This window comes from Phaseolus vulgaris, chromosome 2 (genome assembly GCF_051622355.1).
Source record: "Phaseolus vulgaris cultivar YP4 chromosome 2, ASM5162235v1, whole genome shotgun sequence".
In the NCBI taxonomy this organism is placed as follows: Eukaryota; Viridiplantae; Streptophyta; class Magnoliopsida; order Fabales; family Fabaceae; genus Phaseolus; species Phaseolus vulgaris.
This window is the reverse complement of record NC_143499.1, coordinates 27,850,580-27,866,117: the sequence shown is the minus strand read 5'-3', so window position 1 is coordinate 27,866,117 and position 15,538 is coordinate 27,850,580. Positions and strand designations below refer to the sequence as shown.

At 34.9% G+C, this 15,538-nt stretch overlaps 2 protein-coding genes across 5 annotated transcripts; one reads left to right on the top strand and one right to left on the bottom strand.

Annotated features, from left to right (window-relative positions):
• Positions 1–767: 767 nt before the first annotated feature.
• On the top strand, positions 768–12,788 carry LOC137811211 (uncharacterized). Of its 4 annotated transcripts, XM_068612854.2 has the most exons (13): positions 768–1,004; positions 1,245–1,371; positions 1,470–1,553; positions 1,641–1,695; positions 1,761–1,833; positions 7,293–7,644; positions 8,988–9,482; positions 9,568–9,717; positions 10,176–10,346; positions 10,925–10,972; positions 11,055–11,117; positions 11,306–11,736; positions 11,882–12,788. In XM_068612854.2, exons 6-13 carry the CDS (start codon positions 7,314–7,316, stop codon positions 12,467–12,469), a joined length of 2,277 nt encoding a protein of 758 aa, XP_068468955.1. In that variant the 5' UTR covers positions 768–1,004; positions 1,245–1,371; positions 1,470–1,553; positions 1,641–1,695; positions 1,761–1,833; positions 7,293–7,313; the 3' UTR covers positions 12,470–12,788. The 4 variants fall into 4 exon arrangements, 3 of the variants coding, with proteins under 3 accessions (XP_068468955.1, XP_068468954.1, XP_068468959.1); XM_068612858.2 differs by lacking the exons at positions 768–1,004; positions 1,245–1,371; positions 1,470–1,553; positions 1,641–1,695; positions 1,761–1,833 and adding an exon at positions 7,050–7,210 and having other exon boundaries at positions 11,882–12,103; positions 12,227–12,788; XM_068612853.2 differs by lacking the exons at positions 768–1,004; positions 1,245–1,371; positions 1,470–1,553; positions 1,641–1,695; positions 1,761–1,833 and adding an exon at positions 7,049–7,210.
• Positions 2,505–6,479, bottom strand: LOC137811210 (putative disease resistance protein RGA4). The gene has a single exon (XM_090298485.1). It carries the CDS (start codon positions 6,192–6,194, stop codon positions 2,889–2,891), a length of 3,306 nt encoding a protein of 1,101 aa, XP_090154611.1. The 5' UTR covers positions 6,195–6,479; the 3' UTR covers positions 2,505–2,888.
• Positions 12,789–15,538: the final 2,750 nt, after the last annotated feature.

The following is a 15,538-nucleotide window of genomic DNA, read 5'->3' as shown; positions in this document are numbered from 1 at the left end:
TCATCCACACAGGTACATTTCTCTTTCCGTCCCCACTTCATATTTTCCTTCCAATCACATACGTACTTTCAAGTCGCAACACTTTCAATTTCGTTATTTGAACATGTGTAAGAGGGTTGTCCGAGAAGATTTGTTGTATTCAACATTTTCTATAAAAAGATAATTTTTTTTCATTTTTGTATTTTTGTACCTTGTTATTTTTTTTCTAGGTTTTGCGATTTTAAAAAAATAAAAAAATTAAGGGAACAAAACATAATCACTACCCATTGAAATATATTGTTAAAATTAAAAAAAAATATAAAAGTATTGGAAGAATAAATATGAATGTGCAAAGAGAATTTATGGAAACATGTTTGTAACAATTCAAACCTAATTCGAGTCCAATCATAACTTAAACTTTCTTTTAAGAAGACCAATTAAAATTATATATGACACAATGATGGAAAGTATGATAAAAAACGAAGAACATAAGTTTAACCTTATAGATATAGATTTATTTATTTATTTTTATTTCTCGTAGAAAATATAAGATGGCCGAAAGAAAGAAAATGTCAAAAGCTTCATTTTTTTTTAATATAAGTGTCCAAAAAAATCATCACTTAAGTCATACAAAATCAAGATAATACATCGCAGAAAGACACCTTCACAACTGTCCAAAATTTTCTCAAATTCTTATATATCATAAAAGTTTATTTGTATATCGTTCAAGTCAAACTTTGACCAAAATTTTTACAAGAATAGGTGGGAACTAATTATTGGTTTCGTTTATAAAGATTTTGAATTTGTTAAAAATGGTGAAATTAAATCCGGAAATCATTGTTAAATATTAATTAAAATCGTTATAAATAATAAATATGTTAAACTTAATACAAGATTATTATATGTGAATATAGGGTTTGTTTTGTGTTTTAATGACGATGGTGTGAGGAGTGTGGATGAAAACAACTTTATCTATGACAAACCTGCTTAGTGATGAACCACGTTCCCCTGTTGATGATCCTCAGGTTGGTGATTTATTCCTTTTTTAATTTTTTTTTATGAATTTATCATGCCAATCAGGTTTGCATAACAGTAGTAAAGTGTCAGTATACTAGGCGTGAAAATTATTCAGGTATTGTGCTGTGTTGATTATGCCTGAGTTAGACACGATGTGTCGAGAAGAAGTTAATTTTAGGATTTGTTGCGTTGTTTCTTCAAACAAAAGGCATTTCTGATGCATTTCTGTCCGTTAAATGGATTCCTAGGAGGACGAAGGTGAAGAGGATGAAGAGGGACGAGAGAAGGATAATGTCATGGCTGAGGTTGAGGTTACAGCTGAGGAGATGCTGATCTTAATAGACAGGGGAAAACTGCCATTAAGAAACTCAAGAAGTTGCCTCTTCTTACTGATGCCATCTCAAACTATGTGTTAATTTACTAACTTGATATTTATCCTTATTTCAATTACTTTTTCGCCAACTATTTTGCAGGAAAGAGTTTCAACTAGAGTTTTAGATCATGGACTGCTAACTTTATTGATGGATACTCACGGATTTTTGAAGATTTTGAATGATGTAATTTGAGTTTACACCACTATAATATTTTAGGTGATTCTTTTTTCAAGATTATTCAGAATCTCATTTATTTGTCTCGTTATGCAGTTTCCTATAGACCTAGCAGTATGATAGAAGAGAAAAGAAGAGTGTCCTTGGAAAGGTAGGTTTCTTTGATTAATTTTCTTTCCAAATAGGACCTAAAATACCCCCTCAAATGTTTGAGAGGTAATTATGTTTTTACCAAAATCTGATATATCAGTCTAAGCAGGAAACTACCCAAAGAACTGGTTGACAAGTGGTAAGTAAAGCACGATTCAATTTGGCTCCATCATTTACTTTACAAATCAAGTCGTGTAGTGTTTTAAATGCCCAAGTAAAAAACAGGTAATTCTGTGTATTGTGTCTGGGACTATGTTGTGATACTGTTACTAAATATGACAAATTTTGAAAGGCATTACTTTTTTGTTCATACTTTTTTGGTCACATGACTATTTAACCTACTTTAAATATGTTGAGTTTTATGTTGTTCCATCTTTACAAATAACAACTTTCGACCAACAAACTTTTGTTCCGTCTTGTTTCTCCAAGCATATTGAACAGAGTAATATGGCCTTCTGCTGCAAATAAGTGGCTGGAAAGAAAACTTTAGTCATTTCATAGCAAACTATCAGGAAATTTGAGAGACAAAGGGGAGATGTGAATGCTATTATAAAATATGTCTGTCTTTAATTTTGATTTCTATGATTTAATTTAATTCATCACTTTAAAATAAATCTTATTTGTTAATTGTTTTATAATCTGAAAATACAATTTTTGGTTCTAATTTTATTTTAAAAAGAGATAAAATAATATGTATTTTAGAAATTTAGAATGGCTATTTTAATTTCTTCTAAATAAAGCCGAACAAATGTATAAAGATCGGTTTATGAAGTTATCCACCCCTCATTATTCGGTTTATATACTACTAAATTTGTGAAATAACAAATGTAAAATAATTGCAATCAATGAATACATTGTTTTTTCGATAATATAAAAAAATCCATACTCAATAAAATGGATAAATCATTTTACATAGTGCTACAGTTTTATAACCACATGGGAACTGGGTACTTGTTTCTCCTCATATGACTCTGTCGTAGCTTTCTTCAAATTTAAACTCTAAAAATGAAAACATTCGAATATCAGTACAGTGTGTACATTTTTACACAAAGGGAGAGAGAATTGGAAAGATGAAAAAATGAGTAATATGGATTCAATTGAGGCAACACTGTAATCACTTACCAAAGTTAAATCAGAAGGATTGAGTTGTTAAGCATGGATCTGTTGTTGTTAAGCAGTCTTTGCATTTGAAGATTAGAAATATGTTCCCAAACCAATCCTCCCATGACTCCATAAATCCCTCAAGTCTTGAGAACTTTGCTTTAGAATGATATTTCTGATATGACCAATTTGTGGCCAATCATCCCCCGTTTCAGGTTGACACCTTGGCGTTAACAGGGGGCAGTCTGTAATGGTCAACGAATCTAAAGACTTGAGCTTTTCTATTCCTTTTGGCAGCGAATCCAAGTTTTCACATTTACAAATAACTAGTTTAGTAAGGGAAGTGAGGTTGCCTATGGTTTCGGGTAGATTAGTCAAGGCAGGGCATTCATGAAGCTGGAGCTCTTTCAGAGAGGTAACATCCTCAACACCCCAGGGAAGGGATTTGAGCTTCGGAATTTCCTTTATGGTCAGAACACGTAGGTGTTTCAGACCCTCCCATTCACTCTTGGATCTGTCAAGATCAAGTTCTGAACATCTCTCAATGGTAAGACTCTGGAGTGAGCTCAAAGACTTGAAACCTTGGGGTAGAGACACTAATTTAGAGCAATCACGAATTTGAAGGGTCTCAAGGGAAATGAAATTTTTAAGCCATTTCTCAGGTGGAGATTGAGTGATACGTGCAATTAGCATGGTCTTCAATTTGGATAAAGGAAGGAAGTCCTCTGAAGTTCTTGCATGCACTGTATCCCTCATTGACTTTACGCTTGAATCCACAAGGACCAACTCTTCACCCAGATAAGGGTACAAAGGCATGCAATGCAACTCAGGGCAGCATTGAACGTCAAGTTTAGAAATGCGAGTAAAGAACGGTCTGTTGTCTTCCCACTTGGCAGTTTCCCACCAGCTTTTGAGTTTAGGGCAGTCAGAGATTGTGAGTTCCTTTAACGATGGAAAAAATGGTGTACTAGAGGAAGAGGAGGCTTCGGTGTCAGCACTAGTTTGGTCACTGTTTTTTGAAACGAATTCAAGGGACTCCAATCTCCTTAGTTCAAGAACCCTGAGGTGTGGGAGGTGATCCAGTGGTGGGAGATATTGACAATTGTAACAATCATTTAAGCTAAACTTAACAAGACATTTCATTGAAGAAAGCCAGTCAGAAAACGTTTTACCATAGTACCCCACAACGGATAACACTGCCAGATTTGGATTTGAAGTTGGATCAAGACATTCCAGTGTTTCCTTGTCTTTTTGAGCAATACCATTCCTTTTCTTTTCGTCTTCCTCCTCTTCCTCCTCATGATCCCATCTTAAAGTCAAACAATGAAGGTGCTTTTTATTACTCAAATAGTTATCTTTGGCTTCCAATGGTGCACAAAAATTCAATTGCTCCAGATGCAAAATTTCCAAGTGCCCTCTGAGGTCATCGAGATCTGTGAGTTCCCCAAGACCTCCCTTATGGTAGTTCTTGCTGGCCACAAAAAGTGACAATGTCTGCAGAGAACCCAGCTTACCTATCCCGCGAGGCATGTGAGTGAGATCAAGGCACCCCTCTAAGTAAAGATGCATGAGGCAACTTAGATTCTCCAAGTCTTTTGGCAATTCCTTGAGAACATGACATTGGGAAAGTTTCAATGTCTGCAAGTGGAAGAGCTTGGTGATTGAACTAGGAAGCTTCTCTATGTTATTATGGGAAAGATCGAGAAGCCTCAAGTGCTTCACGTCCCCAATAGAGCTCGGAACCATCTTGATCCCCAGGTCATGGAGATCCAGCACTCGCAAACACTTGAAAGTTTCCAATATTTTTTCACAAGTTGATAAGGTCATCTTCACCTCGTGTGGAAGCCGCGATTTGTAAGTCTTTCCCACCAAGAGAATGCTCCTCAGTTTCTTCGCTTTCTCGAACAAAGCCTTTGGGATTCCACACTGAACATCCAACGCAAAATCAAACGAGGATCGCACCACTCTCTCGTGAACTCTAGCCCCTTCGGAGTCCACTATGATATTCTCATCCCAGGCCACAGTCCTTGCTAGTTCATGCATTAAACGGTTCATCTTATACTTCTTCACAACACCAAACTCGTCACTCCCCATTTCCTGGAAAACAAAAGGAACAAAGTCGTTGAAACACGCTAAGCCAAATTCTTCTGGATCGGAATATAGGTTCCTAGAGAGAAACCCTTCTGCCATCCAGAGATGAATCAATCTCCCAGCGTCTATCTCGTGTTCTTGAGGAAACAAAGAACAATAAGCAAAACATAGCTTTTGTTGCGTGGAAAGTTCGTCGTAATAGTTAAACTTTATCTTTCGTAGAAACTTCTCCTTCAACTCTATTTCTGAAACCGGTGAATCAAAATCTTCTAACAACCTTGCTATGGCTGTTATCTTCCTAGGGACTCCTCCACAATATTCTCTCACTACTCTCCGTTCCACATCTTCATCGATTTTTCTCAAACCTTGTCCTTGAATTTTCTGAAACAGATACCATGATTCCTCTTCGTTAAGCCCTTGCAAAACACGGGGCTTAAGTTTAATCGTGCCACTTTCAGAAATCTTGTGTGCAACAATATTGCTACGTGTAGTTACAACCACTGCCCCACCAGCTTCAGCTTTCGTTAACTTGTCCTGCAACTTCTGACATCCCTCACCGTTCTCAACTCTCAAATCATCAAGTACAAGAAGAAAGCGTTTACCATTGTTAGCTGTTTCAGTAACATGTGTAGCAATGGACTCCACGTTGAATGTTTCACGGTTTACCCAAATCCGTGACGCAAAAAGAGCTTTGACTTCGTCATCCCCATAAACGAGACGAGCAAGTTTAGTCTTCCCTATTCCCGCAACACCAACAATGGTAATCACAGGAACAGATACAGCACTGCTGTTCACAAACAACTTGAGTTGATCTATAATATCCTTCTTCACATTTTCTCTACCAACCACTTCAACATTCTCAAATTCCTCACTTATACGAGTCAACTTCTTCTCATTCTCCCTAGCTTCTTCAAAGATGACAAAATTTTCTGCCTCGTTTAAGAGGCTTATGAGCTTCTCACTGGCTTCCTTGATTTGGTGCTTGAATTTGTGGCGACGCGCCATGTTTTGGCTGGCTTTGATGAGAGATAATGCGGCGGTATTTGTCTCCTTGTTGTGACGAAGATCCTCCATGAAATCGTTCAAATCGTTGATGACGTCTTTGACCTTTTTCAACCAGAGTGAAAGAACCGAGGGGTCTTGGATGTTGCTGTGCATGGCCTTCTTAACAATGTGGAGTATTCTTTTGAGACTGTCTTCAAAGTATCGAATGTCATCTGAGGAGAGACGAGTCGCTGGGGGTGGTAGGAAGGTGGTGGCGCATTGAAGGATATGGGATATGGCTTCCCAAAGAATAGCTACGTCCATTGATTCCACTATGGTGTTTGGAACAAGGCAGAAGAACTCAAAGTATTGTGTTGATGAGAAGAAGAGAACTCAAAGTATTAAGTTTTATAAAAATATTCATAATTACTTACTTTTAAAATTGAATTATTAAGACATTTATTATATTATTAAGATAGGGTGATTTGAATCAATACATAGTAGGAAACATGACTTTGGGATTCCTATATATTTTAATTTAATTTATGTTAACATGTATAAATGTGCGTGTTCAGTGTTCACACTTGCAAGGCACGCAGAAGAACAATTTAATTTATTGTATATTACAGCAAGCATGAATGTGTGTGTTCAGACACATGTGGTCTAGTATTCAAACTAATCTAGTACAGAACAAAAATATTACAGTAATAAATTGTTAATGTATTTCGTTTCCCTGTGTTAATTAAAGATTCATTTTAATTGAAATTTGACATAGACATCACATCTGCCACTTGTTCTCAGACTATAGAAATTATTAGTCAATAGAAGATAAGTCTGTGCTAATTTCATACATATTTTTGTTTGAGTTGACCCGTCAAATAGGGACCATCATTCATTTTTATTAGTGATGAAAATTTCCAGCAAAACAAAGGGTAATGTCATTGGGGAAGATGAAAATGTTTTGTTTATCTTGATGGAGAAGAATTTGAATAAAGATAAAATTAAAAAAAAAATGTTTGAGTCTGTATAAAAAGAAGATATTCTATATAAATTATCGTCACAGAGTAGATTTGAATTCTCACTATAACCCATGCAAAGAGTTTTAATATAGTTTGAAAAACAAATTAAAAATAATTATTCATTTTTATATAAACTGATATAACATTCTCGTGATTCTTAATCCTAATCTCGAGGCATCCAATGATCTAAGTCTCGCCATATAGGTCTCAACGTGCAAGCTTTTCGTATTTTAGTTAGATAATTCCCAAGTACCAAACTTCCCCAGTAAAGTTTTTTTTTTCTATTCGTTTTCATTTTCTGGTGCCACAGTTCCCTGCAAGGTAAATGCTTACCTTCTTCCCCGTGTACCATATACACTTCTTTCCCATTTTCATTTCTCAATTAATTAGTTTTTATGTGCAGGTCGTGGAAGGTGAAGTTTGAATGGCAGTAATAGGTGGTGCAGCGAGTGGAATAGTTCTGGAACCACTCACAAGAGACAATTACGAGAACTGGAGTGCTCTGGTGAGAAATTATCTGATAGGTCAAGGTTTGTGGGGTGTTGTGACTTTTGTTTCGGAGATTGGTGTGAAACCTAAAACCGTTTCTGACTCATGGAAGAAGAAGAATGCCAAGGCTTTGCATATCATCCAGTTAGCATGTGGAACGGAGATTCTAAGTCAGATTAGAGATGTTGAAACGGCCAAAGAAGCTTGGAACAGATTGGGTGCCTTGTACAGTTCACAGTTAAAAGCTGATTCAGATATTGAACAAGGTAACCACTTCCATTTGTGCTTAGTTAAGAAACTTCACTTCTATGTTTCAAGAAGAAAACTCTTTTCTTTTAAACGAACTAGAATTTTATGAGATAAAATCAATTTAGTTTTTCTTTTTTTCTTCTTTTCTCTCTCTCTCTCCAGAATTTGCAAAGCATTATTTGGGATTTCTTCTTTTAGATTTTTTTTCCCGCATTGATTGCACAAACTGTTTCATTGCTCATAAAAGCTGTTTGTATTAATAAGTGAACTTTGAATTTGAATGAATATTCTATGAGATGAAATTTGTATCTACAAAAATTTCTTGATCTCTAGTAACAGACATTGTCAACTCATACATTGAGTGACAATAATAATGATTTAATAAATTCAATAAATTTTAAATAAATCTCATTATATTAAAAGTAAATTCTAAATTTAATTTAATTTTGTAAAATTAACTTATAAAATGGAATTTACATTTAATTATATATTAATTAAATATATTATGAAATGTGTTAATATATAATATATGAGTGTGATTTCTAAGACTTTGTATAATTAATATGTTTGTCCAATGAATAGAAGGATATTTTTGCACATTTCTCACAAATGATTTTTTTACTCCTTTGAAAACTTAGTATACTGCAAAGAATTCTAAGTTAGTTGTACCAAACACGGTTTAAAAAAATTGTAGTTATACATATAACCATTAATGCTTTGTATAATTAAACAATACATCGTGTTTTATTCTTTGCTCATAACTTTATTATTAATGAAAATAGAAGTAGCATAATGCTGAACAAGTTTCCAACCTTAAATACGTGTTTGCCAACTCATACACTATTTTATTTAACAAATAATTGTTTCTCCACAAATAAACGTGTACTCATAATCTTATAGTTCTTCGTCTTTAATATATATAATAATATAATAATCAAAATAGGTCATGCAATATTACTGTGAATCAAAATAAAGTAAAATCAATACAATATGTATAAGTTCAAAATAGATTTTAATACACAAGCTAGGCTAATAAACTCGTATATGGAATACTTAAGCTAATTAAGTTCACAAGCTGGTCAAATAAATTATGATATGCCAAAATTGAGATATCAAATACTGTAAAAAGTAGTTTTAATAAGTTAATCTGTTAAACTATGATAAAGAAAAGATTAAAGTTGATAAACCAGCTTATTTAATTAATATGAACAGTTTGATAAAATCCCCTATTAAACTAGTTAAAAAGGCACCTAAAAATTTTGGAGTGACAGGAAGATTCTCCCTCTCATGTGTTGGGATCTTTGTAGGAAGAAACATTGCAAAGATTTCACCGGAATGAGTACGATGGTTTGTGTGGCAGGTGTACTGGTGGAGGATAGTCTCCTTCAAAATAAACCGTTGTACAGATATGTGGAGAGCGATGAGTGGAATGATGCAAAAGCAATAATCAACAATGACGACACCGCCATATTTTCCACTTCCTCCACAGGAAGAACCGTTCTTCATGTTGCAGTAATGGCTGGCCACCTACACATTGTGAAGAATTTGGTCAAGTTAGGGAAAGATAAGTTAGTTAAAATGCAAGACAACTTCGATTACACTGCTCTTTCTTTCGCTGCGGAACTAACCGGAAACGTAGAGATTGCAAAGTGCATGGTAGAGAAGAAGGGAGGGAAGAAGCTTTTAACTATGAAGACCAAAGTTGGTGAAATTCCTGTTCTTCTTTCTGCTGCTAAGGGCTACAAAGAGATGACTCGCTATCTCTACTCTCAAACTCCGTTGGAAGCGTTTGTGGACAAAAATTCCCACACTGGAGTTTTGCTTCTTGCACGATGCATCACTGCTGAAATATTTGGTAAGCAATAACACTTAGTTAACTATATATAATTGAGTTTCTCACACTTATTGAACGTGTGGTTGGTGTTGGTTTGATGAGATAGATGTGGCTTTGAGTTTAATCCATCGCATTCCACACCTCCCTCTAACCCATGAATCCGATGGACTAAGGCCCTTATATGCATTGGCACACATGCCTTCTGCATTCCCTAGTGGCACTGGATTTGGACGTCTACAACAACTCATTTATGACAGTAAGTTCTAACATTTTATTCCTTTCTTCTCTGTTCTTATCTTTGAAGTTTCTCGCAATTGTGAGAACTTGATGAAGTAATATGGGAGAGGTAGTCTTGATTTTGGCTTAATCCCAAGTCCCTCGGTAGGTTTATTGTTTGGGAAGAAAGTTTGATGGTTATAAATTAAACTCTCCTCTTTCACTCTTATATATTCCAATTTGTAATATTTTCTCCCATAATAATAAAAGCAGGCTATTTCAGCTGTGCTCGAAGATTAAGCTAAATAGGCCGAACTCCGTTAACAATTTTCGGATGTATTTTTTTCTCTTTATCTCTTTTATTATTCCGCTTTATTTATTCAATATTATTTGTTGGGTAACTCTGTTAGGGTTTTGTTTTAGTGGAAAAATTACCCGTTTTTCCCCACAAATAGCAGAAGTAATTAATGCTAATTATCCACTTCAATCTGTTTTCAGCTTTAAGATTAGAAAGATTAGAGGTGCAAAACTTTTGTAGAGTAAGAGTTAAGTTGTTCGGAATAAGCATTGACTATTGCGGAAAAATCATTGGGATAGTGGCAGATGTTACTGAAGTAGAAGGCCTTCGTGTTGCTCAAGAGGAACACCAATATAATACTTCCTTTACAGGTCTGTATGAATCTATAATTCCACTCTTTCTCTCTTAACAGTAATAAACAACAAGAGAGGAATTTCTATATTTGAAATATTTATTTTATTTAAATTTACTAAAATTATTTACCTGAGTTATTTTTAATTTATTTTGACAAACTTTCTCTTTAAAAGTTTATTCAAAATAAACTGTTTTCATTCTTCACCGAATTAGTATAAATGCTTTACCTAAAGAGGAGACCCATTTTTCCAATTCATGTTTTGTTTTACTATTGTTGAAATCGATTGAAAACCACAAAAGAAACTCTTCTCATATCTCCATTTCTTACAATTTTACATTAATTTTTTATTATTACTGAACATACATTTATTATAATTTAAAGCTAATTATTATTACATATTTGGTTTGAACTTGTGTATTTTATATTTATTTAAAATTATTTTATGTATTTACTTATTATTATTATTGTTGTTTTACTTATACTGATTCTACTATGATTCAATTACGAGTATTAAAATTTCAACTAGTGTTTAATTAACTAATTTTTAAAAATTGACATGTATCATTCTCCCCCTCTCCTCAATTGTTTCTTTAGGAAGGCTCTGTGAACTGGCGTTGAATTTTCCTCCCATAAGGCTTTTAGGTACGTGTGTCCCATTTCTTTCAGGGATCCTGTGCTCTAGCATCAAATATATAAGTGTTTTAATTCTTTCTTTGTTTTGCAGGTCGACTACTTATATTTGTTTATCTGTTATTTCAAAATCACATACTGTTAAAGTTCTCAGCTGGTACGTCAGCATACATTGAATTTATTTTGTTTCTCATGTTTTCTCATCATTTTATTAAATTGTCAAGGCAACAATGTTCTTTCATCATGTATTATATTATTTTGCCGACCAAAAAAAATGTATTATTTATTTAAAAAGATTCCTTTTAATTAATATCTTATTCTTATATAATGGCTTGATTATCCCAGGAATCAGCGAAATATACCAACAAAAAAAGACCCACCTTGTAGTTCTTGAAATTCTGAACTGCATGTGCGATAGAGTTTCAGAGTACGAGGAATCGCAGCTGCGAGAGGCTTCAGCGTACGATGCAATGTTGCAGGCAGCGAAGCTTGGAATTATTGAGTTCATAGATAAGATGAGGAAGACGAACCCTGACCTCTTGTGGGCCATTGATAGAAACAAGAGAGGCATATTTTCGCATGCAATTCTGAACCGTAGAAAAGACGTGTTCCGACTCATAAACAGTGTCAATGGACGGAAGGAGATAATCAGATGCAGTGCAGACGTGTTTGGCAACACCCTCTTGCACTTGGCAGCATATTTAGGGCCTTCTTCTGATCTTGATAGAAGATCCGGTGCTGCTCTCCAAATGCAAAGAGAACTTCAATGGTTCAAGGTTATTGTTATTCACTTTCTCTATCTCATAAGATGATGGAAGGAAGCAAGATAGAAAGAAAACTAATAAATACAATAAATAATGTGAAAAATTAGTGAAATATATTTGATTATTATAATATGATGATAATAATTTATCAGCGCAGGTTGTTGAGGAGATTGTGCACCCCAAGTGCAAAGAAGAGAAAAATGGAGACGGTAAGAAGCCCCGTGAGATATTCAGCGAAAGCCACGTGGAGATGTTGAAAGCTGGTGAAAAATGGGCCAAAGACACAGCTAGTTCTTTCACACTCGTGGGTACTCTGATAATCACTATCATGTTCGCTGCGGCTTTCACTGTCCCCGGCGGAAACAACCAAGACACTGGGGTACCTATCTTCTTTCGCGAACAGATATTCACTTTGTTTATCATAGCAGATGCAGTATCACTCTTTACTTCTTCTACCTCGGTCCTCCTTTTCATTGGGATCCTGACCTCGCGTTATGCTCAGAAGGATTTCCTGAAGACGTTGCCTTTGAAGTTACTTTGCGGTCTCGTGGCCCTTTTCTTGTCTGTGGTGTCAATGATGGTAGCATTTTGTGCTTCGCTTGCTATGATGTTGAAGGGTAATCAGCGGTTGGTAATAGCAGCTATGTCGCTTGGGACTATTCCTGTTATTGTCCTAGTACCCTCACAGCTTCGCCTCTTCCTTGAGATTTTCAATTCTACAATGCATGCAAGATATATCAAGTGAAGGAAACCTCCATTGTAAGTGCCAAATTAACTGATCTAGGTCGTTGGAGTTGAGTGCTTTTCTGTCTTCACAGATATCATGAAGGGAACCTCCGTTGAGTACTAAATTTTTTGGTTTCATAATCATGCAAATTGGACCAGCTCAGGTACTTGTTGGCAGTGAAGTTGAGAGTGATTGAATTAAGTGGATTCCGAAGTAAATGTATTGCCATACACTTCCAATTTCCAATATAAATCATGTTAATTAAAATATGTAATATATAGTATTAACTACAGAAATAAAAATACATTCTTAATAAAGAATATCTAGGTTATATATATATATATAATGTATTTTTTTAAAGAATATTCCTGTTATAAAATATTCTTGATAATAGTATAATTTATATTTGTATTTTTTTATAAAAAAATAGAATAAATAAAATGAATTTTAGATACGTTACAATCCTTATACAACAGACAAAATTCCTATAATACCAAGAACAAATTCCAATGCTTTGAAAAATAGTTAACAGATTGTTCCAAAGCTCAACAAAAACCAGAAAACCAGAAACATACATATACTAAAAGGATGCATTTAATGTTTTTTTTTTAAATTTGAATTAATTATATTATTTTAATATATAATATCCATAATTATTTGTATTTTTTAATAAAAGATTAAAAAAATATAATAAAAGATATTTTTGTGTTAAATTAAAATAAATTTATTAAATATATGAAAATTAAAAAAAATATTTATCATTATATATTTATTATTTTATATAATTGTATATGTGTTTTTATATTATTATTTTATTTTATTATTTTCATTATTTATAATTATATGTTGTTATTAATAGTATAATTAAATATTTTTAAAATTGTTAAATAATATTTAATTTTGTATATTATATAAATATATGCATAAAATTTGAGTAAAATATAATAATTATATATGGAAGGTTTGAAAAATCACTTCCACCTTTTCTCCTATCCACTCTGAAAACTAGTGAAACAAACACAAAAAGCGCCTACTCCCTAGTCCCTAATCATACCTGAAAACAAAGATAACATAAGTGAAAGTGCAGCTGGCCCAGATTTGCTTTGTAGCAGACAAAAAACATGTTAACTTAATAGACAAATGTTTTGCTGATAAAAAAAATAAAAATGAACAGATTTACCTCATTTGTTCCTCCTTCACTTAACTTCTAACAAACTCTCCTACACTCCATCATGCCCCCCTTGACCACAATGTTCTGCATAAGCCATAAATTGTGTTCCACTAAATGCAATTCTTTTGCTGCATGCACCCTTTCTCACCACTACTTCATTCTACTTTCTTTAGGCTGTGATCATAATTGTGCTCCACTAACAGAAGAAAATGTTCCAAAGAGTCTACCTAACAAACCAAGCCAATCCTCTTCTATTACCCTGTCACCACAGTAGCGTTCCTCTTTATTGTTGTTTACAGTCTTTAGATTTGTTTTTATGCCAAGGTTCTGCTTTCCATTCATCCATCTCATTTCCTTCAACAGCAGAGATACATTATCTCTTGCATCATAACTCACAGTACAACACCTGAAAGCTTCATAACTCACAGTACATTTCCTTTTGGTAACGGCTGCGGGGTTTCATTGAACTCTTTGTGGTGAACCACTTCACTCGCAGCCACCGTAGCTAGATTATTTGCATCCATAGCTCCATCAATTATTTCACTAATTGGTGGGGAAGATTAAAAGTGAGCACAGCATACCTAGATAATTATTTCACTAATTATCTAGCTCTTGCTTTACCATACCAGCATTGGGAGCCAACATCTGCATAATCTGCATGAAAACTTGCCTATCCCCTGTAACACCTCAATTCAAAGCCTATTCTGCATATTACACTATTTTGTGTGTTGCATGCACCTGCCATTCCTTTTTCTCCTGATTGTCTAAGATCCTTCATACCATGAGCTATTTTTATTCTGAACAGCTGCCTAGTTACACTTCCATTCTAGATCTTCATATATGGTTTAGGGATGCCAGCTGATGCATCTACTACGTTCATCCTTGATGAGCTGGAATTTATTTTGTTTGCTTGCTTGGTGTGGCCAAGGCCTGAGAAGGTAACTAGCACATTACCAGCTATCATATCAGGCGAACCAGCCCCTAAAATAGAGTGTGTCTGGGTTTCTCAATTATGCAATAGACCATAAATATACAGCATATAGGAACTGACTCAAGTTCTGCATATACCTCCAAAACCGTGCACCTACAACATCCTCTATAGAACCCTTCTACTGAAAAACTGTTACATTCGTTTCCAAATATTCCTTAAAGCTTTGCCACTGAAACATGCCAAACTCATGGTGTTCCTTAGCAGCGTTACAACTCTCAAGAAGGAGCAGAGCAAACCAGAACCCAGCAAAGGCTCAGGCACTTCATAAACCACCTATATGTAGTTAGAAAGGCTTTAAAACGAACAAAAATAGTTTCCCGAGGCGTGTCCTTAAGGACTTATCCGCGGTGTATTCCGCAAGTCCCCCAGGATACAACAGAAACTTCCCGGTAATTTTCGAGAATCAAAACTAGCAAGCAACTCTTTGAAAGGAGTATGAACCCAATAACTCAGAAAAATGAATAAAATATTATAATAAATGAAGAAAGAGAAAAATCAAAAGGTGGGAGGAAGAAGAAGTGATTCACGGTGGGTGAAGGAGATGAAGAGAATGGGTGAGAGATGTGTTTTCTGAAGAGGGGGAAAGCGGTATTTATAGATGGAGAACCCCCAAGGGTGCCGCCTCTTCAAACCCTAGTGGGTTCAAGGTTGTGGCCGCAGAAGAGGGAAAACCAGCGTGAAGGAAGGAGTCAACCTCTCACTCCTCTCGTAAGGATCTACAACGTTCAAAAATCCAGCAGTGCGGAGGCGCCCAACTTCCGATTTGTACGGCCACGATCCAAGGTTGAAAGGGCAACGTTTGATTTTCAACTTGGAAACTGTCTCCACTTCACCCATGCTTCCGAGATTTCCTCCAACGGCACTATGAAGAAGTTAGGGTTTTCTGCACATCCTCTATTTCTGTTTCTGCACTTTATTTTGCAAT

Excerpts from the sequence above, each read along its gene's own strand:
- LOC137811210 (XM_090298485.1), bottom strand. The coding sequence starts at position 6,194 with ATGGACGTAGCTATTCTTTGGGAAGCCATATCCCATATCCTTCAATGC.
- LOC137811211 (XM_068612854.2), top strand. The coding sequence starts at position 7,314 with ATGGCAGTAATAGGTGGTGCAGCGAGTGGAATAGTTCTGGAACCACTC. Across the intron at positions 10,973-11,054 it reads TCCTCCCATAAGGCTTTTAG|GTCGACTACTTATATTTGTT; the intron begins GTACGTGTGTCC and ends TTTGTTTTGCAG. Across the intron at positions 11,118-11,305 it reads ACTGTTAAAGTTCTCAGCTG|GAATCAGCGAAATATACCAA; the intron begins GTACGTCAGCAT and ends TGATTATCCCAG.